The 26346-nt window shown below is 36.5% G+C and overlaps 1 protein-coding gene across 1 annotated transcript in view; it reads left to right on the plus strand.

The window, feature by feature from the left end:
• The first annotated feature begins 8168 nt into the window (after positions 1–8168).
• LOC140503278 (probable small intestine urate exporter) overlaps positions 8169–26346 on the plus strand; it is a 69448-nt gene continuing 51270 nt past the window's right edge. Inside the window, exons 1-3 of the mRNA XM_072607113.1 lie at positions 8169–8253; positions 11857–11908; positions 14801–14925. Coding sequence (XP_072463214.1) covers positions 14838–14925 — 88 coding nt within the window. The 5' untranslated portion in view covers positions 8169–8253; positions 11857–11908; positions 14801–14837. The remainder of the gene's footprint in view (positions 8254–11856; positions 11909–14800; positions 14926–26346) is intronic.

Raw genomic sequence — 26346 nt, forward strand, 5'->3', positions numbered from 1 at the left:
CTACCACAACTTGTTAAGCCATAGATATATCCTTGTTTCCAGTTTTTTGTTACCACGAAAACTGCTGCTACAAATATTTTGGTCTACAAATATTTATATGGGCTCTTTCGTTTTGTTTTTGACCTCCTTGGAATATACACAAAGCAGTGGAACTAATGTCTGAATTTACCGATATGAACATTTTAGTGATTTTTGCACAGTTCCAAATTGCTTTTCATAATAGTTGGACCAATTTACAACTCTGTCAATAATTCATCAGGTGTCCCTCTTTCTATAATCCTTATAACACTGACTTTCTGAATTTCTTTACTGTTTTCCTGCCTCAGATAAAACTTCAGAATTGTTTCGATTTGCATTTCTCTTATTAGTGACAGGCAATAGTCTCACATATGGTTGACAATAATTTGCAATTACTCTGAGAACTGTTTGTCTATATCCTTTTGAGCATTTGTCTTTTGTGAAATGACTGGCTCACTCACCTTCTTAAAATCAAATTTCCTAATCAGCAAAGTGGTAACAATAATCCTTATTTGATCTTTCTCATAAGATGTATTATTTAGTGTAAACCTGAAATCCTATAGAAATAAAGGGTTTCATTATTAAGCAAGTAACAGGTAGGAGGGTATCCACATATTGGAACTGGGACCTCTATTCTTTTCTAGTCACCACTCTAGTATGGTCTCTAATTATCACTAACCTGGACTGTTCTAATAGTCTTATTCTCCACTACTTTCCCCCTTCTCCTCTCTTTTCCTCTTCCAATTTGTTTTAAAAAAAAATAAAATATTCCTCACCTTTACCGTTTGCAGGGTTGGGGGAAGTAATTCAATTAAAATCCAAATGCCTTTTCTTTCTGTGCAGTATGCGTTGGAAAAACATTTCCCTGATTAATTCATGTATGGAAATCCCCCAGGATTTTCCTAAAATGGTTGAGAAAATCCACCACTCTTAGTTTTATCTTTGAATTATGATTAAATAAGAACAATTAGCATTTATATTGCACTTTAAGATTTGCACAACATTCAACATATGTAATCATTTGACCCTCTGAACAAATCTGTGACGTAGGTGGTGTTATTATCCCTAGTTTAGTGATGAGAAAACTGAAGATGAAAGACAGAGAGAGAGACAGAGAGAGATGGAGACAGAGACAGACAGAGTGACAGAGAGATTGACAGAGAGGAACTGACAGAGAGATGCAGTGTCAGAGTCAGAGGGCAGTGAGTGCACCTGTTTGAATCTTTGTAGAAAATCTTCTGTTAGGCATTTAAAGCCTTTCACAACCTGGTCCTTTCCTGTGTTTCCAAATCTTCTTTTACTTTTTTCCCTTTTATTAATTCTACCCTACTGCAACACAGCTCTCCTAGCTGTTCCTCATTCAGGATACTATACGTCTTGTTTGTACAGTTATTTGCATATTATCTCTCCAATTTGAAGGTGAATTCTTTGATGACAGGGACAACATTTTTTGCCTTTCTTTGGATCCCATCATTTAACACAATGCCTGGCACATAGTAAGTGCTTTATAATCTCTTATTCACCAATTGACAATGTTTGTTGAGTGACAGACTACTTGGTTATTTCACAAAATCAATCAATTACAGAATTTGAGAGTTGAAATGTATGTCAGCAACCATCTAATCCAAGCCACTCACAAAAGGAACCCTCATTATAAAACGTGGCAATCATCTAGCTTATGCTCAAAGTGGGCAAACTGACCATCTTTAAAGTGAGGTCATTCTACTTGTGGATGGGTCTAATGGTCAGGAAATTTTTGCCTGACGTCAAGTCTAAATTTGCCTTTTTTTTTTTTAGGTTTGCCTTTTGATCCTGGTCCTGACTTCTGAGGCAATAACACAAGTCTAGTCTCTCTTTCATATGACAACCATCTAATACATAAACATAACTATGATGTCCTCTCTGAGTCATTTTTTCCCCTTATGGGTATATGTTACTGATTCTTTCAATTGATCCTTACAGGATACAGACTCAAGACTGCTCATCATTCTAGTTACCTTTCAAAGGACACTCTCCAACTTATCATTGTTTTTTCTTAAAATAATTCAGAACTGAATTCCATACTCCAGATGTGATCTAAGAAAAGCAGATAAAAGAGAATGATCTTTTTTATTTCAGGAAACTGTGCCTCTCTTAATGCAACCAACACCCCCCTCCTTTTTATTTGCGTGGTACATCACATTGTTTGTTCTTATGGAGCTTATACTCCACCGAGACCTCTAGATAATTTTCAGGCAAATGACTTTCGGAAGTATATTTGGTAAGTTGATTTTGTGTGCCTAATAGTAAGATTTTATATTTATTCCTATAAATTTCATATTATTAGAAATAGTCTAATGCCCTGTCCCACTTTTCATGTTGGAAGGCTGAATTAATTTAACTCTCATCAAAAAAGACCACATTCAAGAAACTTAAGTTAGAAATACTTTAAAATATACATTGTTTTGTAAAATTCTAACTACCATGTACTTAATTTCAAAAAATGAAAAGCATTTGTTAACTTTAAAGTTAACTAACCTTTTCATGACTATTGTTTCAAACCTGCCCTCTCCCCCCCCCCCCCCCCCCCCCATTAAATGCTCACCAACCAACCTCATGTGGCAGTTGCACCAGTCAGGCAGGGGGAGTTAGAACTAAATTATTAGCATAGCAGCCATCAATTTAGCCCTTACAGCTTACCAGTGTTCTAATTGTTTCAGTCAATCTGAGAGGATTATTTCATTAGAGCTCATTTTATTCTTTGGTATTTTAAATACATTAATTTAAAAAAAATTAAATAAATATAAAAGATGAACAAAATGTATCAATAAAAATAAAACAATTTTTTCTCTAAAATTTCTATTCAGTCAAAAGCTTTCACTTAAGGACGTAGAAGGGAACATGTGTCTTTAAGACTGCAGGGTCTCCAGTCCTGCCCTATCCTGTCAAGAACTTTTTCAACTGTGACTCTGTCAGGTTCCCTATAAGCTTGGTGTTTTCTGAAAAGTTGAAGGGTGCTCTATTTATCCCTTTACCCAAATTGATGTTGAAATTATACACTGATTTTTTCAATGTTTCTCTTGAGATTCCTTGCCATGTTGACACTGACCCACTAACAACTGCTCTAAATATAGTCATATGACGAGTTTTGAATTCCTTTAACTGTATTCTCATGACATGAGTCTCCAGTGGGGAATTCTAGGGATATCTATCTATCTATCTATCTATCTATCTATCTATCTATCTATCTATCTATCTATCTATCTATCTATCTATATCTCCTTATATGTATGTATATCCCTATACTCTCTCAGTATATATATATATATATATATATATATATATATATATATATATATGTATATATATATATATATATATATATGTATACACACACACACACACACACACACATATATATATATATAAACTGAACTTTGAGCTACTTAACATTTTTTAAACGATTTAAATAAAAGCACAAATAACATTTTCATCAAATTTGCAGATGATATTAAGGTGAAGCAGAAGCAAACACCCTGGCACATCCAGGCTGGCCTGGTACCACAGGTGTTTAGATCTGCTTTTCTAAGGAAAGTAACTTAAAAGGGGTCAACAATCTTGTTTAATTACATACAGCAATTGGTAAAATGAAAGCAGAGGAAATAAGGAACAACAGGCAGGGCTTCTAACTGTCTGACCGTAAGCAATACACACATCACAGTTTAACAGATAGATCCAACTGTCTGACCATCATATGCATACATAGTTACCAGAGAGAGAAGCACCAACATCTGTGTTTTCAAAGCCAGGGGGCTCCTTAATGGCTACCCAGAGTCTCATCTGGCACAGAAACCTTCTTCCAAAAAGTAAGCCCCCAAAGTAAAAACCTCACCTCAGAGTACGTGTGTGTGTGTGTGTATATGTGTGTGTGCATATATATATATATATATATATATATATATATATATATATATATATATATATATATATATATGTAGCCTTTTGAGATCCAGAGGGCATTAAGACCCTTGTGCCTCATTAGAAATTAACAAAAGCTGTGGGTCTCCCTATAAAACGAGCCCCTCCCAATCAAGCTCCCCTTAAGTGGCTCCATGTGAGGACTAGTCATGACCACAAGATCTTTAACTCTCATTACAGGTAGAAGGATCATAGATAGATATCCGAGTGCATCCTGACAGCCTAGAACAATTATTGGGCTGAATCCATCCAAATGAAATTATTTAGGGATATATACAAAGTCTTGCATCTGGACACAAGAAAAAATCTAGTCTGCAAATATTTTATGAGAAACAATAGTTATCAGGAAAAAATGAAAGAATAAGAATAGGTAATTAGCAGAGATAACAGTTGTTCTGAAAAGGATCTGAGTTGTATGTGTGTGTCTGTGTATGTGTGTGCATTATTGTTGTTTTTGTAGACTACAAACTCAATAGGAGTGAGCAGCATTTCTTTTGAATAGTATATACTCCTCCATCTAGAATCATATTTTAATCCTGGGCTTTTTTCCATCAAAACTAAACAATACAAGGTCAAATATCCCTCTTTGAATTAGGACTTCGAATTCTTCTTTCTCATTGCCTAAACTTTAGGAATTTGTGTAGAGACCCTTAGAGTCAGGAGTTTTACCATTGACTTCTTTCTTGGAGCTACATACTTATTGGATGGAATGCTATATCAATATACTTTTTCATCTTTGCTGTGGAAAGTTTATTTTTTAATTCAAGTATAAATCTTACATTTATCTTTGTTGAATTTTATCTTATTCAATTCAGACAGATCTTCTGTTTTATCATTTGTAAACTTCGAGATGGCTTTACCATCTTCTTCTGAATTTTTTTTATAGTAAATCCTTACAGCTACTCTAGTTTTGTGATCTCAGAGTCATTTTTATTACTCTTCACTCTCAATAATTCCACATAGCAATCTCCACAACCTCTGTTTAATACATCCACTTCTCTCCACTCAGAGAGACACAATCCTAGTTCATGCCCTCTTAATCTTTCCCCTGGACTAAAAGAATACTTTCCTAATTGGTCTTTCTTCCTCAAGTCTACGCACCACCCATCTGTCCCACTGTTAGTCATGAGGGCTTATGGAAAATTATGTCAAAATTTGGTTGCCCAGAGAAGTTCTTCAGTATTGTATATAAATTCCATGACAGCATGTTTGTCCAGGTTCCAGATAGTGGGCAATGCTCTCGTGACTTCCCAGTCACCAATGGAGTGAAATAGGGCTGTGTGCTTGCTCATGCTTTTTAGCGTGATGTTTTCCACCATGTTGTCAAATGCTTTCAATGAAGATGAACAAGCCATCAAGGTCAAGTACCATAATGATGGTCAATTCTTCAATTTGAAAAGGCTACAAGCCAAGACCAAACTGGAATGAGTGTTGGTGCATAATTTTCTGTCTGCAGATGATTGTGCACTCAATGCAGCCTCTGAACCTGAGATACAGAAAGTATGGATCAATTCTCTGCTGCTTGTGCTAATTTTGGCCTAATAATTAACACCAACAAAAAACAGGTACTCCATCAACCACCACCACTCCATTCATATGTGAAACTATCGATTTCAACAAATAGAGAAGTTTTGAATGGTGTGGATAAGTTCATTTACCTTGGTAGGGCACTTTCCAGGGATGTGCACACTGACAATGAGATTGACGCATGCATTGCCAGAGCTAGTTCAGTGTTTGGTAGGTTCCAAAGAAAAGTTTGGGAGAGAAGAGGTATTAGACTGACTACCAAACTGAAGGTCTACAGAGATGTTGTGCTGACCTCATTATTGTATGCCTGTGAAGCCTGGACTGTCTACCAGCGCCATGCCAGGAAACTGAATCACTTCCATTTGACCTGTCTTAGGAAGACTCTGATGAGCACCTATCAGGATAAGGTACCAAACACTGAGGTCCTTTCTCAAACTAAACTGCCAAGCATTCAAACTGAGCTTCAGAGAGCGCAACTCTGATAGACTGGCCACATTGTTCAAATGCAAAATGTATGCTTGCCAAAAAGACTATTTTATGGAGAACTCACATGGGGCAGGCAATCGCATGGTGACCAGAAGAAGTGATACAAGGACACTCTCAAGGTGTCTTTCAAAAACTTTGGATTTGATTGTGCACCATGAGAGACACTGGCACAGGACCACTCAGCATAGTATGCCAACATCAGAAAAGGTACTGTTCTCTATGAGCAAAGCAGAATTGAAACAGCACTAAAGAAACATAAGATGCTCAAATTTGGAGTAACCACCCCAAATATTCACATGGACTATCTGTGCCCAATCTGAAGTAGAGCATTTGGAGCTCATATTGGTCTGACCAGCCATAGTTGTACACATTGAAATTTCACTTTATCATGGTGATATCATTTTGGTCCTCTTCGAGAACGAAGGACAACAATCACAATTCTTTCAAAGGATGAGTTAATTGATTATTCTGTGGCTACAACTCTTCTCTCTATATGATGTCTTTATCATTTCTAATGTAATTGCAAATTGATCCTCACTAATGTATAACATTTTTTTATTGGTCCCCCGTTTACTCTCACACTTTTCACAGTAGGTATTCCAAACTTTTTCTTATCTCTTCAAACTTCTTGTCGCAGTATCTATTGTTTTCCTATTCCCTCTTTGCAAAGAACCCCCTCTCCTACTTTATGGTAGCACCCTTTTCCTTGTAACCCATTCTTGTTGTTTCTTGCAGAAGTAGTAGAGTATTTTTGGCTGGAGTATCTACAGAAGAAGAAGTAGATGAGATAGCAGTAGAGACAATAGTGGCAAAGTTCCAGGGACATATAAAGAAAATTCTAGGGCAATGGTACCATTGTTCCTTGTCCTGGTTGGCTGCCATGCCCAGGAATAGGTTAGATGCATCCAGACACGGTCAGAGGTCTCCTCCAGAGAATAGACAAATCAAGACCCATTTTCCACCAGATGCCTCGTTAAAATTACTGTACCATGAGTGAGTCCAGTTCCTAACTGCAGAATTCCTAGAGTCCTTAACTTACTGATCGGTCATATACAAACCATGAGTCAAGAATCTTGAGGGAATTGTGATAGCATTCATTTCCCAGATAAAGGGAGGAACCATAATTTGCAAATCCTAAAATTCCTACTGCCAATCAGTCCTGGGAGCAGATCCCTAAAGTCTAGGAGAATGACAGTCCTCCAGCTGTTCACAGATAGGAAGCATTGTATGCTAAGCAGCTAGGTCGTACAGTGACTAGAGTGAAGGATTCAGGAAGATCCAAAATTAAATACCTCAGAACTCATCAGGGTATCAGTCAGGTGCATTGGGACCTCCTTTGAAGAACTCAAGCTAGTGGGGAAAATATAACCTTTATCCATAAAGCCAAACAATGACAATTGTCTCTGATCACCCCTAATGGATCATTTGGGAAACTCTCAATCTGTTTCGAATATATTTGACCTTGTAAGTCGGAATTCTTACCTCAACACTTTAGATTCTTACTTTGACTGCTGCAACTCTTTCTCCCTTATTATTGAACCCTGGCTCTCAGAAGGCTGGCTTTTAACGCATGGGTCTTACTCCTATTGCCTACTTCAGTCTTAGTAATTTGTTATGTTCTTTTCTCAAGTTTAAGGACCCCATGAGATTCTGATTTTCTACTGACAAATCAGATTGACTCTACCATCACTGAAGCTAAGCAAATGTGACTTATGTGAATTACATTAAAGCAGCTATAGATACCTGGGGGGATAGCAGATAGAGTGGATGACTTGAAGTTAGGATAGACCTGGGTTCAAAGACTGCCTCCAACGCTTACTAGCTGGGTGATCCTGGACAAGCCATTTCAACCTCTTTTGGTCTTAGTTTTCTCATCTGTAAACTGCACATATGAACCTTATTTCAAAGGGTCATTATGAGGATAAATTGAGATAGTATATGCAAACTTTAAAACACTATATCAATATTACTTGGTATTATAGCACATCATGAAAAAATGCTTAACTGATTTAGAGATACAATTATCATCAGAAGAAAAGCCAAGCATCAATTTCAGAGCTCAGTCCATCGATCAAAAAAAAAACTGGAATGAAGTTAAAAATTAACTACAAAGTAAAATGAAAAGTTTTAACTTTCAGGAATTAAGGCCAAAGTATTTCTGATGAAATCTCGGGTATCACGTGATTATCTGTTTGCCTCCAGAAACCTGTACAATGGTGAGAAAGTCTTCAGTGTGGAAGGAACAAGAATTTTATTCTTCTTCAGGTTGGTCTTTAATGTTTTATGATAGGAATTAGTTTTCCCCTTCCCATGCTCTCTCTCAATTAATGAGTGCTTTACTAATGTCTTGATCAGGACTTTTGATAAAGGTGAGAGGTGGATGGACAGTGTAATGTTGATTCCTTGTATTTTCCCTCCTTGGGGAATAGGTAAAGAATTTTGAGTGAATTTGTTTGAGAGAGAAAGCAATCATCTGGAATACCCTTGATTAAAAACATGTACAATGCATGTTCCAAAGAAGAAATTTTTGTTTTGTGAATCAGCTCCTTTGTGACATTGAAGTATAGTAAAAAAAATCCCTTGGATTTGGAGTCAAAAGACTTGGGTTAGAATCCTAGCTCTGATATTTATTACCTTATGACCTTGAGCAAGTGGATAAACCACCCTCCACCTGAGCTTCTTCATTCATAAAATGAAAGTGTTGGACTAGTTGATTGCTAGTTTCTTCCAGATATAAATTCAACCATCCTATTATCCAAGTCTCTTAGGAGAATTGCATCATTCATCCCAATTGTCAGTTACTTTAATCAAATCAGTAATGAACACATGGGAACTAAAACTTTGATTGGCATGAGGAAGGGAGGAAAAGGAGTTGGGGAGAACACTCTTGGTTGAGGAGAGGGCTGTGGGAGGAATCTGATAGCCAAAAGAAATTATGAAGACAAGAGGACACTGAATGCCTTGTAGTGGGTCCTATACATATTAGGTGTTCAATCCATGTTTGTTACTGATAATGGTATTGAGGGGCAGTAGGGGGAGGGAAGGGGATTAAGGGAAGTACAGAAGTTACAGAAAAAGAATTGGGGAGGAGACAAGACAAACTTTGCCTACTTTATAATTTTCCAGGTAGGAATCAAAGAATTTGTGTTAGAATGAATTGTCAGTTCCGAGACTTGCTTGGAATGTCATAGACCTCATTATCACCCATTCTGCTTAGCGTTGAAAGTTGGGCCCAACCTGCCTAATTGAGTTCAGTGTCTGTCTCCATATATCTTTCCATGTCTTTATCTCCATATCTCCTTCTTACTGCCCATAATAAGTAGCAGCAACAAACATTGAGCACCAAATATATGTAAGGAAGCCAACTGTAACCCCACCTGCACTTAAGAAAGGGGGGGGGGAAGTGAAAGGTTGCGCCTGGCACCGGTTGTTTTCTTTATTATCTTTAGGCTATTATGAAAAGTATGAGAGATTTGGGTGTTTGAGAGACCTTTGTTGTGTGTTCCTTCATGTACCCTAGGTTCTTTCTAGAAAGAAGCCAATTTTCAGTTGGTGACATTTAAAAATCCCCATTTATATACCGTGAAGCATGTGTATACACCTTTTAAAGTAAAGATCTTGGGGAGAAAGGGACTTTCAAACTTAAATCATGACTTCCATCCATTTGGGAAATTGTGTGTCATGGTTGAGGTAACTTTTTCCTCTTCCTCCTTTACCCAAATGTAATATCTGAAGCAGCATCATAGAATGGAAGAAACAGACAGATGGTGCTGAGGGTAGAGCATTAGGCCTGGAGTCAAGAAGAACTGGTTTCACATCTAGCCTCAGACACTTACTAACTGTGTGACCCTGGGAAAGTCACTTTATCTTTTTGCCTCAGTTTCTTGCACTGAAAAATGGGGATAATAACACCTGTCCCCTAGGGTTGTTGTGAAAGTCAGATATTATAATTGTAAAGCACTTAGCACAGTTCCTAGCACATTGTAGGCACTCTATACATGTTGTTGTTCAGTAATTTTTCAGTCACATTCAACTCTTCATGACCAATTTGTGGGTTGTCTTGGCAAAGATATTGGAGTGGTTTGCCATTTCCCTCACCCATTCATTTTACAGATGAAGAAATTGAAGCAAAAAGGTTAAGTAACTTACCAGGGCTGCATAGCTAGTAAGTGCCTTAAGAAGATGAGTCTTCCTGCCTCCCAGTCTAGCATTCTATCCACTGTACCACCTAACTGCCCATATAAATGTTAACTATTATTATTTTGAAGTCAAAAACCTTTGGTTTGTCTTTGTCATCTGCATGACTCTAACCAAGTCACTTTACCTCACTGAGTTTCTGTTCCTCATCCATAAAATGAATGTATTGAATTAGCTACCTTCTAAGGTTCCTTCTAACTCTAAATCTAAGATAATATGATACTGTTGGTGCCAAGAATCTACCAAAAGCAATGACTCTGTACTATATATAGAATAGTGTGTGTAACCACTAGTGGAAAGTTGGATCAGAATGATCCAGATCCAAATCCTGCCTCTGACATATATTTGCTGTATGGTTCTGGGCAAAGAACTTAACTTCTTAGTGACAAAACAGCTATCTTAGATTGTAACTTCCATAACATCTGTCAATCTGCATTTCTACAAAAAGTTTCCTAATGAGGAGTCATTACATGGTGAAATCACAGGTCCAGATAAAAAAAAAGGGATTTAGATTAATTTGTTTTTAAGACTTCTTTGATATCCTATATGATACCCTGAGATAGAGAAAGTAAGATGCTTTTAATCTCAGATTGTTAAATATTCTCTTTTCAAAGAAAGGTGTGTCTTTCTGTTAAAATATCCCTGAAGTGATCAATTCTAGTACTTCACCATTATTTTCTATAACTTGACAAAATTCATTAAAGAAAGCAAAATTACATCTAATGCTGAATTAGTATTGGGTGGACCAAATTAATAAAATACTTTTACAGAATGCTAGTAATTTCTTGATTTCAGATGTACAAACTGTCAAAGTTGGAAAGGATCTCAAAGTTTCATTTAGCTCCACCCATACCTCTAGAGAACCTGATATCAACAATTGGTCACCAAGCTTCACTTAGAAACTCCAGTAAGGAAGAATGTAATACCTACCAAGGTAACCCATTCTGCCTTGGGTTAACTCTAATTTTTAAGAAGTTCTCCCTTACGATGAGTTTAATGTGTCTTTCTGAAACCTTCTAACTTCCTCCCCTCTTCCATTCATAGTTTTGTTCATAGTTCTGCCCTCTGAGGGAAAGTATAAGTCAAATACCTCTTCTATTGGAGTATTTCAAGTTCTTGAAGATATCTGTCATCCCCTTACTAAGTATTCTCCTACCTAAAATAAAAATCCTTACGTTATTTCATTGATTCACAGATAGTATGGTCTTGAGATCTCTTAACATCCTCCTTGCATTCCTCTGAAAACTCTCCAGCTGATCAATGTCAGTTCCAAAATGTGACTCCCATTGTAGATTAACCAGAGTAGATTACAAGAGGACCATGAATCCCTGTGTTCTGTGTAATATCCCTCCTTGAACGCCTTTGATGTTTGCATTAGCAATTTTTGCTACCATGGCCCTCTATTGACTCCTACTGATTTTATAATCCATTTAAACCCTCGTTTCAAATGACCTTGAGTAGCCTAATTTCTCTGATCTTATACTTGAGAAGACTTTTCTTTTCCTGTTAACTGAAAACCTCACCATCTGAGTTTAAGACTTGTCCTTATTAAATGTGTATATTATTCGATTTGACCTGTCTACCCTAAAAAGGTATTTTTGGATATTGACTGGCATCCAGTATGTTATCTTCAAATCTGATGACTTTGTTTGAATTATTTCTCACACTCAGAGACAGGAATAAGGCCTGAACCTGGGGATTCACTGCTATAAGAAACTTCCAGGTAAGGAAACTCCTTTTTACCAATTCAGGTCAGTACAACACCCTTTCTTCTTTTCTCAATGTGTTGTCTCAGAGATTTCTCTGGGACACTGAGAGCTTAAGTGACTTTCCAATGATCATGTAATTAATAATAAAAATAGCACAGCATTTAAACATCACTTTAAGGTTTGCAAACCATTTTATATGTTATCTCATTTGAACTTCACAACAACCGTAGGAAGGAGATGGTCATCATCATCATCCACATAAATACTAAGTGTGACAGGTGGGATTTGAACTAAGTTCTCTCCTGTTTCAAGAATTCTTTCTATCGTACTAAACTGCCTCTTCTTGCTCCCATATCTGAGAATTGAAGAATTGTACTGTGCAATGTGAAAACTGTGTGCTACACATCTGTGGCCTAGAATGACATTTTATTTGCTATTCTAACAATGTACCAAGTTAATTCACTGTTTGTACTTTCACTGTGATTTCATTCTGATTCCAGGGGATGGTTTTTATCATCTTTATGTGTTCTAGAACTACAAGTCATTTTCCTCAAGATTCATGATGTGATTTCTCTGCTCAAGACCAGATATCTACCCATTGATTTTCAAACGATCTTATAGAAACATAAATATTCCTATTTAAGCAGCTAAAGTAAGGCAAATTCTAAATGAACACAAAATAACAAGTTTTGTAATAACTTTTAAAATAAAAAAGGTGCATGTTTATCACAGGACCATACAACATTTTAACGTGCGATGGAAAAGTCTCTCATTATGCTAACCTCCCATGTTATTAATCTATATTATTCTTTACTACAACATTTGTACAACCTACCTCTGTGGAAGCTCTTCCAATGGCAGGTAGTTGACAAACTCAAAATGTAGCCTGTTCAATATTTGGATATCTCTTTATTAAGAAATTGTTCCTTATATTGAGCCAAAAATCTGCATCACTGTCATTTCTACCCATCATCATGATCTCTGTACTCTGGGTCACCACAAAATACATCTTCTCTCCATCATATGATGGTCCTTCAAATATTTGAATTCAACTCTCATTTTTCTTCCTTAAAACTTCTCTTTTCAAGAGCAAATATGCATAGTTTCCTCAACTATCCTTTATGTGATACAGTTTCACAAGAGTAGTCACTCTGCTCTAGGAATTCTCCAGTTTGTCACCATTTCACCTATACAGTGGCACTCACAACATAGTACTCCAGATATGATTTGGCCGTGACAGTAGAAAATGAAAACAGTGTCTCCACAGTTCTAACAGAAAGCTAGACAGACCAGTGGATAGAGAACTGGGCCTGATGTCAGGAAGATCTGAACTCAAAACTGGCCTCAGACAGATTCTGCTTGTGTGACCTAGTGCAAATCATTTAACCCCACTGTATCTCAGTTTCCTCATAAGTAAATTGGGGATGATAATAGCACCTACCTAATCAAAGGTTGTTTGGACTGTAAGGATAAAATGAGATAATATGTATAAAGCACTTCCCAAGGCTTAAAGTCGTATATAAAAGTCAGTTATTACATTTTTTAAAAAGTTGGACTTTTTCACTACTTGAGTCATACATATATTTCAGTACTTTCAGTCTTCTTCATACATACACTCCATAACCAAAAGTTAACAAGCCTCTCCCAAAGTATATACTGGCTGGCTGGCTCTAAACTCATCAGCAACATTCATTTTTACTTATGGCATATTGTTTCATTTAAAGGGTATTTTCTTTGCCTTCTCAAGGAGCTGGTCAAAATAAAATTCCAGTAGGATCTCTGGATTTATTTTTTCACCAGTAAGATCTCATTTTCTTTCTGTAGGCAGCCAATCAGTCAATAAAAATTTATTATATCCTAGGTACTCTGCTAAGAGGTGGGGATGCAAAAAGAGGCAAAAAAACCCCAAAAAACCAGCCCCTGCTCTAAAAGAGTTCACAATCTAATGGGAGAGACAAGTGAACAAATATGTACAAAAATGTGATATACAGATAAATAGGAAATAGTTAACAGCGTTCTGAAAGGACACTAAATTGAGAGGAGGAGATAAAGGCTGCCTATAGAAAGTGGAATTATCTATCATTGGAACTTAAAGTAAGCAAGATAAAGCAGGAGGCAGAGAGGAGGAGTAGCATTACAGGAATGAGAAAGAAAATGTCCAGAGCTAAGGGATGGAGTGTTTCTCAAAGTAAAATGGAAATCTCTCCACATCTCTGATAGGCAGCTAAAGGTACAGTGGATAGAGTGCTTGGCCTGGAGTCAGGAAGCTCTGAGTTCGAGCCTGAACTCAGACACTTACTAGCTGTGTGACTCAGGGCAAATCACTTAACTTCTGATTGCCTCAGTTTCTTCAACTATAATATGAAAATAATACCTACCTGACCCTGTTGTTGTGAGGAACAAATGAGAAAACATTTGCAACTTGTTTATCACAGTGCCTAGAACGTAGAAGAAAAAAATGTTTATTCTTCCCTTATATTCAGCTGCCACTATGTTTTCAACCATATTTTAAACATTTGGTATGTCTCATATTTCCTAGCTTTCAAGTGTCTTCTCTTCTGAGGCATGCTAAGAAAAAGAATACACAGTCTTTTGCTTTGAGTATATTTCAGTACTGAATTTCAATTCTCCCACATACAAAAAGCTTTCCAAAATAACCACTGAATTTACTTTTTTTCTTTCTTTTTAGCAAAATTCCTCTAGTAAATAGCCTTTCTATTACTGTTTGGTGTAAATCTCTTGTAATTTCTTTTTAGTAAATTTGAGTCACTAAAAATATGTCAAAAACTGTACCAACTTTCATTAGGTAACTTATCTAACTAGACAGATCCAGGAAATGTATGATGCAATCACAAGAAAGTTCTATTCAATAATTACACTGATAACAAATGGTGGTTTTCTTTCAGTAGGTAAAAACCAATTCTTAGCAAAAGAAAAAACATAATGGCTCTCCCAGAAGATGACAACACAGTCAGGGAGACTATTAATCTACAAGACATGCAACTTGATGAAAAGCAGCTGAAAAAGAAAGGTAAAGCCATGGAAGTGATGTGTAGCAAAGAATGTCTCTCTACACTGAAAGCTCATGAATTAAATTCAGTGAATGTATTGGACACTTATTTGAAGCAAAGTATTCATCACCAACTAAGCAATTATCTACTGAATATTTTCTCTGTGCCAGCAAATCTGTGAAATCCTGGCAGTGGAGAAACAACAGCAAAAAAGAAATGTTTCCTTTCCTGAAAAAGTTTACCTTCTATTGCAGATAACAAGATACAAACAAATAAAGAAATACAATGCAATTCGAGGATAGAGAGCACACTAAAAACTGGTGGGAGGCAGAGATCAAGGAAATCTTTATGTGGAAGATGATATCTGAGCTACTTTGAAGGAAACTAAGAGTTCTAAGAGGTACAGGTGAGGAGGCAGTACATTCTAGGCATAGGCAACCACCAGTGCAAAGCTATGGAGATAGGGGATGGAATGTTAAGTTTCAGGAACAGTGATTAGATCATTTTGACTGAAACCGAGTGTGGGATTTAGAAATAAATCTAGTATATGTTTCTCTAATCTCTAATCCAGATGCTGGAATTCTGAGGGCTTCAATTCCTTGAGATGGAGGGTAAGGATTGATTTCCAGCCGTCTTCACTCAATTACTTCTTCCCCAGTGATGAGGTTAGAAGCTGGAATGCAGAAGGTTTAGAAAAGAGAAAAAGAGAGAAAATGAAGACACCCATATGGAATGAAAGCTATCAAGGATAATAGGTTCAAGGTAGGGCTTTTTAAAGTGGGGGAGACATGAACACACTTGTAGGCAGCAGAGAAGTAACCAGAAGATACAGAAAAATAAGAAAGTAAGTGGAGATCATAGTGGGCTGATCTGTTGGAAAGAGTATGTGATCAAAGGTCCATGTAAAGGCTAGTCTTTGAAAATCAAAAGGTCAATTTTTCATCCAAGATAAAAGTATAAGGAGGAGAAAGTGGGGGAAGATGTCTGAGTGTTGTGAAAAGAGATTAGGGAGAAAAGGAGAGCTTAGGAAATGCTCTCAGTTTTATATGTGGTATGGACCTCAGGCAAGAGGGTGGGAGGAGGAGTTATGAGAGGTTTGAAGAGAGAAGAGAAAGTTTGGAACCATATAGTTCGTTAGAAGATTGGCTGAGGAGACATAGTGTGAGTGCCTTGCAGTAGTGAAAGCCCAATTGTGGATTAGATAGAATAAATTTGTAGTGGACCAAATTAGCACAATTTAGTGATTTCCTTCAGTTCCATTCAGTAGTAGGTGAGAGGAAGTAAAGAAGGTTAGTAGTAACCAAGGACTGGAGTTTGGTAGGGTATGATTGGTGATTGAACAAAGAGACCAGGTATTAGAGAGTAAAAGTAAGTGAGGGTTGAATTGGATCACCAAGGATTTGAGAGAGGGAAGGGAGTACAAGTAGTACAGAGATGATAGTGTCGGAATGTACTGAGGGATAGAGAGATTGGGGGTCATGGTGAAGCAAAGAACAGAGTTAGAGGGTTTTAATTTTTTTATTTGATTTTTTAAAGCATGGGAAAGATGGAATGATAAAAATTATGATCAGATAAAGGAATTTCAGAGTTTATGAACATGGAAGAGGAAAACTTGTGAGTGACAGCCAGATCATGAATATTATTATCCTTGTGTGTAACTCAATTAGAGTGCAAGAGTTGGTCATAAGAATTGAGTAGGTTGGGGAACTCAGAAGTTAGTATATTTGAATGAACTATCACTATGTATGTTATATTTCCCTAGTGTAAATACAGGAATTAAGGCAGAGAGAGAGAGAGACTGTAGGAATTCATTTGGGCAGTAAGGGGAATGTTGTGGATGTTAATAGATAAAGAGTAAAGCGAGAAATGGAAAATACATTGGGAAAGATAACGCAGTCAGATTGTGTTAGGAGAAGTTTGTAGATTTCTAAACATGACAGTAAAATCAGACCTGTCCCTTATGTGGATGATTTTAGTACCATGTGGAAAATGGAATATAAAGAAAAGGAGTTTTGAACTGGAAAAGCAATGAGAATGCTATTTCAGGTGAGAAGTCACAAGCACCTGAGCTAAGATGAGTGGAAAAGAGACAAACATAAGAGATATTGCAGAGGTATGGGCTGAGGAAGAAGAAAAACAAGGATGACTCTGATACTCTGAACATGGATGATTGGAAGGATAATGATGCCCTCAACAGATTTTTGGAATGGTGATATTATGGGGAATTTGGAATACCTATGAGGCATCCAAGAGGAAATATCTAGCTGGCACATGATGATGTAGATCTGAAAGTAAGGAGATATCTAGGTGAGATTTATAGGTTTTGGAATCATTTGTACGAAGCTAATACTTGAATCAAAGGGGGTATTTGAGGTCACTAAGAGAGCTAATGTAAAGAAAGAAAAGGGATCAGAAGTGAACTCTGGAGGACAACCATGCCCAGGGAAGGAGCATTTAATAATACTGACAACCTCTTTTTTCTATATACTCTTTCCTCCATGGATTTTCCTAAAACTTTCTCTTGACTCTCTTTCTACCATTATGATCACTCCTGTTTTCTTTCATAGATTCCCCACCCAATATCTGTAAAATTAATATTGTTTTTATCATTGATTTTATTCTGTAAGTGATTTTATTCTGAAACAATATTTGGTTTTCTAAATTCTCTTCTCTTTCTCTGAGTGAGGAAGCTCATGTGTGCAAAAGTTCAATCTCTATCTGAAGTTAGATACCAAAGGCTTAAACTTTCCCACAATTCTGCCAGTTAAAGGCAAAAATTCTGTTCTCAATACTCTCATAAACCATTATCTTAGCATTTGCTGCAAGGTTTGTGTGTCATCCTAGAGAAGTTTTAACAGCTGACCCTTTCCTATCTTTAGCAATTAAAAAAAATGTTCTTATCTAATCCCCCAATCACCAATGAATCTACATGCCTGGTACCTTATCAGTGACCTCAGGATGTATCTGAGACCCAAGAAATTTACAAAAACATTCCTTAGATATATAGAAAGGTGGTCTTCAGGTCACATGAGAGTTATTCCCACTTTCATGATCCCTCATCACTGTGAGGCTGGCTGTGCTTTGTTCTACACTTGTAAAAATTAGTTTCATCTTCAATTCTGGGTCTTTGGCATAAAAGGAAGTAAACCACTGGCCTCTTTATTAACAGATAAGCTACCATATTAACAAATGTTATCTTGCTCAGAGAAATGTGCCTCCATTTACCTTTTTGTTAAATTTCACACATAAATTCCCACTCACTAAATGTAGAAATCACAAAAAGGTCCGTCCCAGGAAACCTTTCATCTCTATAGCTCCCTCTCTTGGTGATCTCATAAGTTCTATGAGAGGAGTTCCATGAGATTCAATTATCATTTCTATGCAGAGGACTCTCAAGATCTAGAGAGAGCTAATTAACTGTGAGTGTCTCCCAAAACTCTCTCTGGGATCTCTTCTCTTCTTCTCCATCCTTTCCATTTTACTTTGTGATCTTATGACTTCCTATGCATTCATTTATAATCAAAATAGTAAGGACTTTCAGATCTACTTTTCCAGTCCTAAACTCTTGATGTCTGTGCTCACATTTCCAACTGCCTACTGGACATCTTGAACTGGGTATTCCATAGATGACATACTTAACATGTCTACAATTTAACTCAGTTTCTTGACCCTTCAACTGTGCCCCTCTTCCTAACTTTCCTATTACTCTGGAGGACACCACTATCCTCCCAGTGACCCAGACTCATAGTGTATATAGTATCCTTTACTCCTCAAAGTATATTATTACTTTACTTTACTCCTCATATTCAGTCTCTTGCCAAGTACTACTGATTCAACTTTTGTAACATCTAAAGGTCCCTTCTCTCCCAGGACGCTGTCACCACCCTCATGCAAACCCTTATCACCTCACATCTAGACTACTGTAATGGCCTGTTTGTTGATTTTCTTGCTTCAAGTTTATCTCCACTCCAATTCATCTTATACTCTGCTGTCAGACTGATCTTCCTAAAGGCAAGTCTTACCATGTCACCTTTATATTCAATAAACTCCAGTAGCTCCTTGTTACCTACAGGAACAAATATAAAATCCTATTTAACTTTTAAAGTCCTTCATAATCTGTCTCTTCCTATATTTCCTGTCTTTTAACATCTTACTCTTCTAATATCTTACCTCCACACACACATTCATGCATGCACATGTGCATGCACACACGTGCGCATGCACACACACACATGCACACACACACACACACACACACACACACAAACACTGCAATTCAGGAACAGTGGTCGCCTTAATATTTGTTGCACAAAATACTCCACTTCCTGACAAGGCATTTTCTCTGGCTGTCCTTCATGCCTGGAATGCTCTGTCTTCTCATCTTTACTTTTTACCCTCCCAGAATTCTTTTGAGTCTCAGATAAAATCTCACTTACTACAAGAAGCTTTTCCCAGTACCCATAAACACTAGATACTTCCCTCTGTTAATTATCCCTGATTTATTCTGGATACATCTTGTCTGTACATAGTGGCTAAGTATTGTATCTGGCTTTAGATTGTGAGCTCCTCGAGAGAAGAGACTTTTTTTCACTTCTATTGCTAGCACTTAATGAAGTCCATGACACGTAGTAAGCACTTCATAAATGCTTTCTGGTTGACTGAGATCCAGCCTCAAAGCCAGAAAGGCCTGGGTTTTATGATATAAAAAGGTCAAGAGACATAGTTTATGGGTGATTAACAATCATTTTATTAATTAAGGCTAGCAGATAATTAATAAAAGTGTCCTTGGGTTGTCTCTTCTAAACCAAAGACCCTTCATGGAACCCACTCACCCTTTTATGCCCTTGGAAGAAGAGGTGCTCCTGAGAGTGGAAATCAACTGTGAGTTAACAAGTAATGAGAGAATAAATAAGAGATGGGTTTATTCTGATAAGAGTCTGGGGGATGTGACTGATCACACAGTCCTAGTCAAAGAGACTTATTTATACCCATACCACCCCTAGACAAAAGAAGAAATCCACTTCCACTCAGACCTGTTTGAGTAAACACAGTGGGATGGAATCCACCAATTTACCTAAATTAGAATTTCTCTACCTTTTGATCAGATCTGAATTTTCCCAGTGGGGTGTGTCTACCCAAGATTTCATCTCTTCATTAGCCCTGACCTTCAAAGGCTTGGTGGATAATCTAGAAGGGCTGATTTTTGAATTAGGAAATAAGAAATACAAACTTTAATCCTAATTCAATAGTTGGTTATTAATATGAGAGAAATAACAATTTCTCTCATTCCTCCATTTGATTCTATTGAGAGAGACAGTCTCCTCAATGAATCATTAACTGATATGGCAAACATTTCATCAAGGGTTCTTAACTAAGGGGCTTATGATGGGAAATAGTGTGAGGGGGAAAAGGAGAAAGATTGATCGACGCATTGACAAGATCAAATGGGGCAGTCCTCTCTGATAAGCAAACCTTACAGATTAAAGGTGCATAGGGGAAAAATAAACAGTAAAATTTTTTTTTTTTTCCCAGAGAAGTCTCATTTCATATAGCCATCTGTTTCTCTGGAAATATCTAATGCAGCCCTCTGGTCTGGGTGTGGTCTCAGAGCAGTTTCCAGCTGATTGGCTTCTCTGATTCAAGTCTCTAGTCGAGATTCCCTTCTCTGCCAAAAAAATCTCTTACAAAATTGGTATAAAACCTTTTAACTTTACTTTGCCAATAACCAGGTCAAACTGTGAAAGTCAGTTCAAAGCTTATTTCTCTGTTATTAGAATATCAAATTTAGAACATTTTAGAGCTGAGAATGTACATTTTTAGGTTAGTCAATTCTCATGTCAATATATCCAAGAAACTCAAATACAAGATGTAAAAATGTGGAAAACTCTGAATGCAACTTTTATACTTGAAATTGTTCATTCCTCCATTAGGAAGACAGACCTCTGCTAAAGAACTAATAACAGAACACTTTTCAGAAGAAAATGGATTCCAATGAATTCTTTCCAAGGATTATTATTATTATTATTAACAATAATTGTTAATAATTATTAACAATAATTGTAAGAAATGTTAGGATGGAATGTATAAATATATGATTTAAGAACAGTACTTACTAAATGAGTTATTGATAATAAGACATTTTCTACTTCTAGCCATGTTCAAATTAATAACTCCTAGTAAAAATAATCTCTTTAAGGCATTTAGAAGATAGAACACAAGGCACTTTAATTTTGAGAGAACTAATTTTGTTGTTATTCTTTTCATTTGCACAGAACTGAGAGAGTTTTGGTATTAACATCACTAACTAACAGAATTATATCCTCGTTTCACAAGTCTTTACCTCACTGTCTAATTGCCCCCATACCACTGTGAAAAATTAAAGGATATTATCTTGCACAGGAATATATGTAATTAGTAACAGGCAGACAACAATGCTAAATTCTTATTAATGTAGTTGTTCAGAATATTGAAAGGACTCAAATGCTAGGCTAACTAGCTCAAATCTTATATCTACATTTGATAATAGTAACTCAGATGCATTCCAATATTAAGTTAAAAGATTTAATAGTGTGTTTAAACTGGTTGTGTAACATGATTATAGAAATTTATCATAAAAGAAGAAGAGGGACATAGCTATACAGTAAAGAGAAAAGTTTCCTATCTTGATGTCAGTCCCAGCATTGAGCCAGATTTGAAGTCTGCCAGGTGGGATATTTTCCATTCAAGAGGAAATGTCATACTGAAGAAACTGAGTCAGGAGAATTCTACCTCATTCCATGCCAAAAGTCATGCTCCCAACCTTTCCCATGAGAGCTCCACCTGCAGTTCATGGATGGCAATCTGATAAAGCTGCTTGCATCAGTGATTATTGTCTTAACAGCATTCCTTGATGATCATATCTGGAGTCAGACTCAGAATAATATCAGCAACATCCCCATAAGGTCTTATATAGCAAGTTCTAATAATCTTAGCTCCAGGTGGATTTAGCTTTCAATATGCATCACATTCCCTGCTTCCTTTATATAAGTTTCTCCATATGAAAGAATATATTTGCTTCTCATCTCCATATCTCAGAATTTCTAGCATCCTTGAAGACTTAGCCTAAGTGTCACCTCCTATGTGAGGCCATTTGTGATCCCTCCAGCTGTTTGTAACTTCTCTCCTGCCAATATTTTGCTTATAATATATTTGCTTATTATTTACATATTTCTTTTCCATCCAATAGAATGTAAGCAATGACTATTTTTTGGTGTTGAAGCCCTAGAAATGAGTACAGTGCCTTGTACATAATAGATGATTAATAAATGCTTGTTGAATTAATAGATAAATTCAGTAAAGGAGACTGAGAAGTAATGATCACACAGGTAGGAGGAGATCCAGGAGAGAGCAGCATCACAGAAGACAAGAGAAGAGATTATTCAGAAGGAGGAAGTGATCAACAATTTCAAAAAGTACAGCAAATTCAAGTAGGTTCATGACCAATAGACCTCTGGGTTTAGAATTAAAAGTATTACTAAACTTAGCAGAGCACTTTCAGTTGTATGATAGAGGTAGAAGCCAGGTGATAAGGGGTTGATAAATGAAGGCAATGAGTATAGACAACTTTCTTCTAGAAGTTTGACAATGAAAAGGAAATATATACGTGTGTGTGTATACATACATATATACACACATATATACATACATACATATATATGTATAAATACACACACATATGATTATGTCTTGAGGGGATAGCAAGGCCAAATGAAGGAATGGGACACCTAGGCTATTTTTAGGCAGTGAGGTAAGGAGTTAGTATACAATAAGAGAAGGAAGGTGTGATAAAAAAGGAGAAGGGATAAATAAAGAGCAAGTTCCTGGAGGAGCTGCAAGTGGATAGGATCATGTATTTAAATAGACGGGTAGAACTTGTTTTCTTTCAATGTAACTGAAATAAGAACGAAAGAATGGATGATGATATAAGAGACTTTTCTAAAGGAAAGGAAGAAAGGGAAACTCGTGGCATATGTCTTTGATTCTTTAAGTAAGAGATAAGGTCCTTTACTAAGAAGGAGGGCTCTGTGAAATATAGGAGGCTTAACAATCACTTTGCAGAATATGATTGATTGCTCCTCAAACAATCAATGAATGATCATATACAATTGAAGGGTCAGATGAGATTAGGTTTACATAAATATGTAGTGCGCTTAATTAGTGTGATTTTATGATTTCTTTCAGCAACATGTAAATGGACTGGAGTAAGGAAGTGATGGGGGTATCCCAGGGTTGTTGTTTGTCAAGATGTGACATGGGTGATAATAATACTAGTGGTCAAGAGATCTACGACTATCTGATAATATACATTTAAACACATATATCATGAAGCCATTACAGTAAAGGAGAGAAAGTGAAACCAAAACATGAGTGATAGAAGGCAGAACAGAGAGCAATAGAGGGACTAAAAATATTCAATTCTCTCATTTTTCAGTTGTGTCCAACTCTTCATGACCCCATTTGGGGTTTTCTTGGCAAATGTCCTGGAGTGGTTTGTCATTTCCTTCTCCAGCTCCTTTTATAGATGATGAAACTGAGGCACAGGGTGAAGTGACTTGTAAGTATTTGAGATCAAATTTGAACTCAGGAAGATGAGTCTTCTTGATCTCAGGTCTGATGGTCTATCCATTGTGCCATCTAGCTGACTAGACATTACAGGGAGAATAAAGAGTAGGTTTAAGAAGAGTTCAGAATCACAAAATTTGAAAGCTGGAAGGGACCTCAGTGGCCTATTTATTCAGCCTCAGTTTCCTCACTTGTAAAATGGGGATAATAATAGCACCTACTTGATAGGGTTGTTGTGAATAGCAAATGAGATATTATACCTAAAGAATTTTGTAAACCTTGAAAACTATGTTGATGATATAAATGTTAACTACTATCATTAAATATGTTATTATTATCTGAATGAAAGGGAGTCTGGCAGCGTGCACAGATATCTGGCCTGGAGCCAGGAAGTCCTAGGTCCAAGGTCATACTGTGACATATGCTGCTTCTATGACCCTTAACCTGTCAGAACTCTAGGCAATTGGATCCAGCAGATGACCCTGAGGATAGGGAAAGGTCTTGAGGCCACGACATACAAGGAGAGACTAAATGTCCTGGTGATGTTTAGCCTCAAAAAAAGAATACTCATGGAACATAAGAGGTCTCTTTACATATTTGAAGGATTTATATCACACAGGGAGTAGACTTTTTCTGTTTAGCCCCAGAAAGCTGAATCAGGAATGTATTTTAAAGTAACAGAGTACAAAAAGTTTATTGTTATGATTTCAAATTCCACACTGCAACTAATCTTTAAGAAGGTATAATTTGTTGAGTTTGGATATCAGATTAAAGAAGAAAAGCTACAATTATCTGAAAAGATTAAAAATGCTACCTCTTTTTCCAGTTCTCTGTGTGTGTGTGTTTGTGTTAGGCCAACTTTCTTCAACTAAGTACTTAAACCAAAACAACATATGGCAACAGGTTCAAGGTAAAAGTAGATATGAGAATCCATCTGTCATCTATTAATCCAGAGGAGAGTTGAATAATAAGGAGAGTTGAAAAAGAAATTGTTTTATAAAACACAGATAAATTTTCATAAAAAGTTGTTTATCTTAATACTTAATAAGTATATTAGTTGTCTAAGTGAATTAATAATTTTTTAAAATTATTTGCTTTACTTTCTAATGCAGTTATTATTGATAGATTTAGCCCACAAAATCTCTCAGACAAGCAAAATCTCTTAGTGATCTTCAGCAATATTTAGGGGTTATGTAAAGAGGTATACTCAATCTCAAACTCAAGGAACAAATGATCAATTAATGAAGCATACTTGTCTTTTCTTGGTAGAAAAGCAGAGGACTTTAGGGACAAAACGTTGAATGTACTATGAGAGTTGTCTAGATGGTCACTTTTGATTAATTTCTTTTCTGTATTATAAAACAGGAAAGACAATATCAGGAAATTATTATAATGCAAAAAAGAAAGAAAGAAAGAAAAATGTGGCAGGTAGAATGGGCTGTTTATTCAATCGGTAGCCCTGCAATAATAATCCACACTTGCTCGTTCCTCTGCTTTCTGCAACCTACATAAAAGCATACTGTCAGTTAGTTAATTAACCAGCAGGCATGTTATATAATTTGGTCACCAGATGATGCTATCATAAGGCACCAATCAAGTGGCTTGAACCAAAAATATTCAGTGAATATGTTTTGACTTTCCAAAAGCCCAGAGTATCATTTCTTCTCACCAGCATTAAGCCTTTCAACTTTTATACTACCTTACCTATTCCTCTCCCTCTCCACTCCCCATCCCAAATGTTCCCATCTCAATCAGCTTTCTGTGAATGAACTTTGGTTCTTAGCCAATATAGATCTACTATTCTGTAAAATATGCTTCAAAATTATTAAAAGAGAAATAGTTCTATCTACTCTAGAAACATTACCCCACAAATAAGAAATCTCCTTTCTTCCTGACCAGCCTTATTCCTGACTTACATGATTGACTTAAGTGACTCCATGACCTGAAAACACACACACACACACACAAACACACACACGCACACACGCACACACACAATGAGATAATCATAATGAAGCTGTGGCACAGAAATTTTTTTTAAAACTATAAAGCAGCAGGTGTAGAAATGCAACCTTGTCCTAAACAGAGAAATCTTTCCCTAATGATAACCCTTAAACAAAACAAAACAAAACAAAACAAAAAAAACTAAGTTTCTACCTCTTGGTGTCAAAGTCTCAAAACATTTTCTTCCACTAAAATAATCTTTTAAAAATTTTATCCGCCAAGGTGGAGTTTAACATAAATATAAGACAACAGAAAGAATGTTCTTAAAATGCACAGAGTGAACTTAGGAATAGTTAACAAAAGTCTTCTGAGATTAAAAAAAAAAATCATGTTGCCCAGGAACAGCATGAGAAACATTGGGTCCAATAAACAAATGATAATAGTTTTACATTTTCAGTCATAAAGAAAAGTCAAAAACTTATTGAGAGCCTATTATTTGACAGGCACTCTGACAAGCTCTTAGGATTCTCAAAACAAGAAATACTCAAAAGGACACATGAACTCTTGAGTTTGAAAGTTCCCCCAGTTCCATAAACTGTCCATGGTGATCCAACTTGTTCTTTCCAATGTACTTCCACACATTTACCACAAGAGGGCGACCCAGTATTCTGGAGACCTTCCTCAAATTCACTTAACATTGTAAGGTTGACAAAGGAGCATTTGGGTTATTCCACTCTCTTTCCTCATCCTCACCATGTAATCAGTCCATCTTCTCTTTCTACAATCCATACTGATGAGCAAGATCCATTGATTTCCCATACAAATACATGCCACAATCTTGGCAACAGACATTCCTGTTTGGTATTTCCTATATGCATGGTCAGATCTCTTTCAAG

This window comes from Notamacropus eugenii, chromosome 5, assembly GCF_028372415.1.
Source record: "Notamacropus eugenii isolate mMacEug1 chromosome 5, mMacEug1.pri_v2, whole genome shotgun sequence".
In the NCBI taxonomy this organism is placed as follows: domain Eukaryota; kingdom Metazoa; phylum Chordata; class Mammalia; order Diprotodontia; family Macropodidae; genus Notamacropus; species Notamacropus eugenii.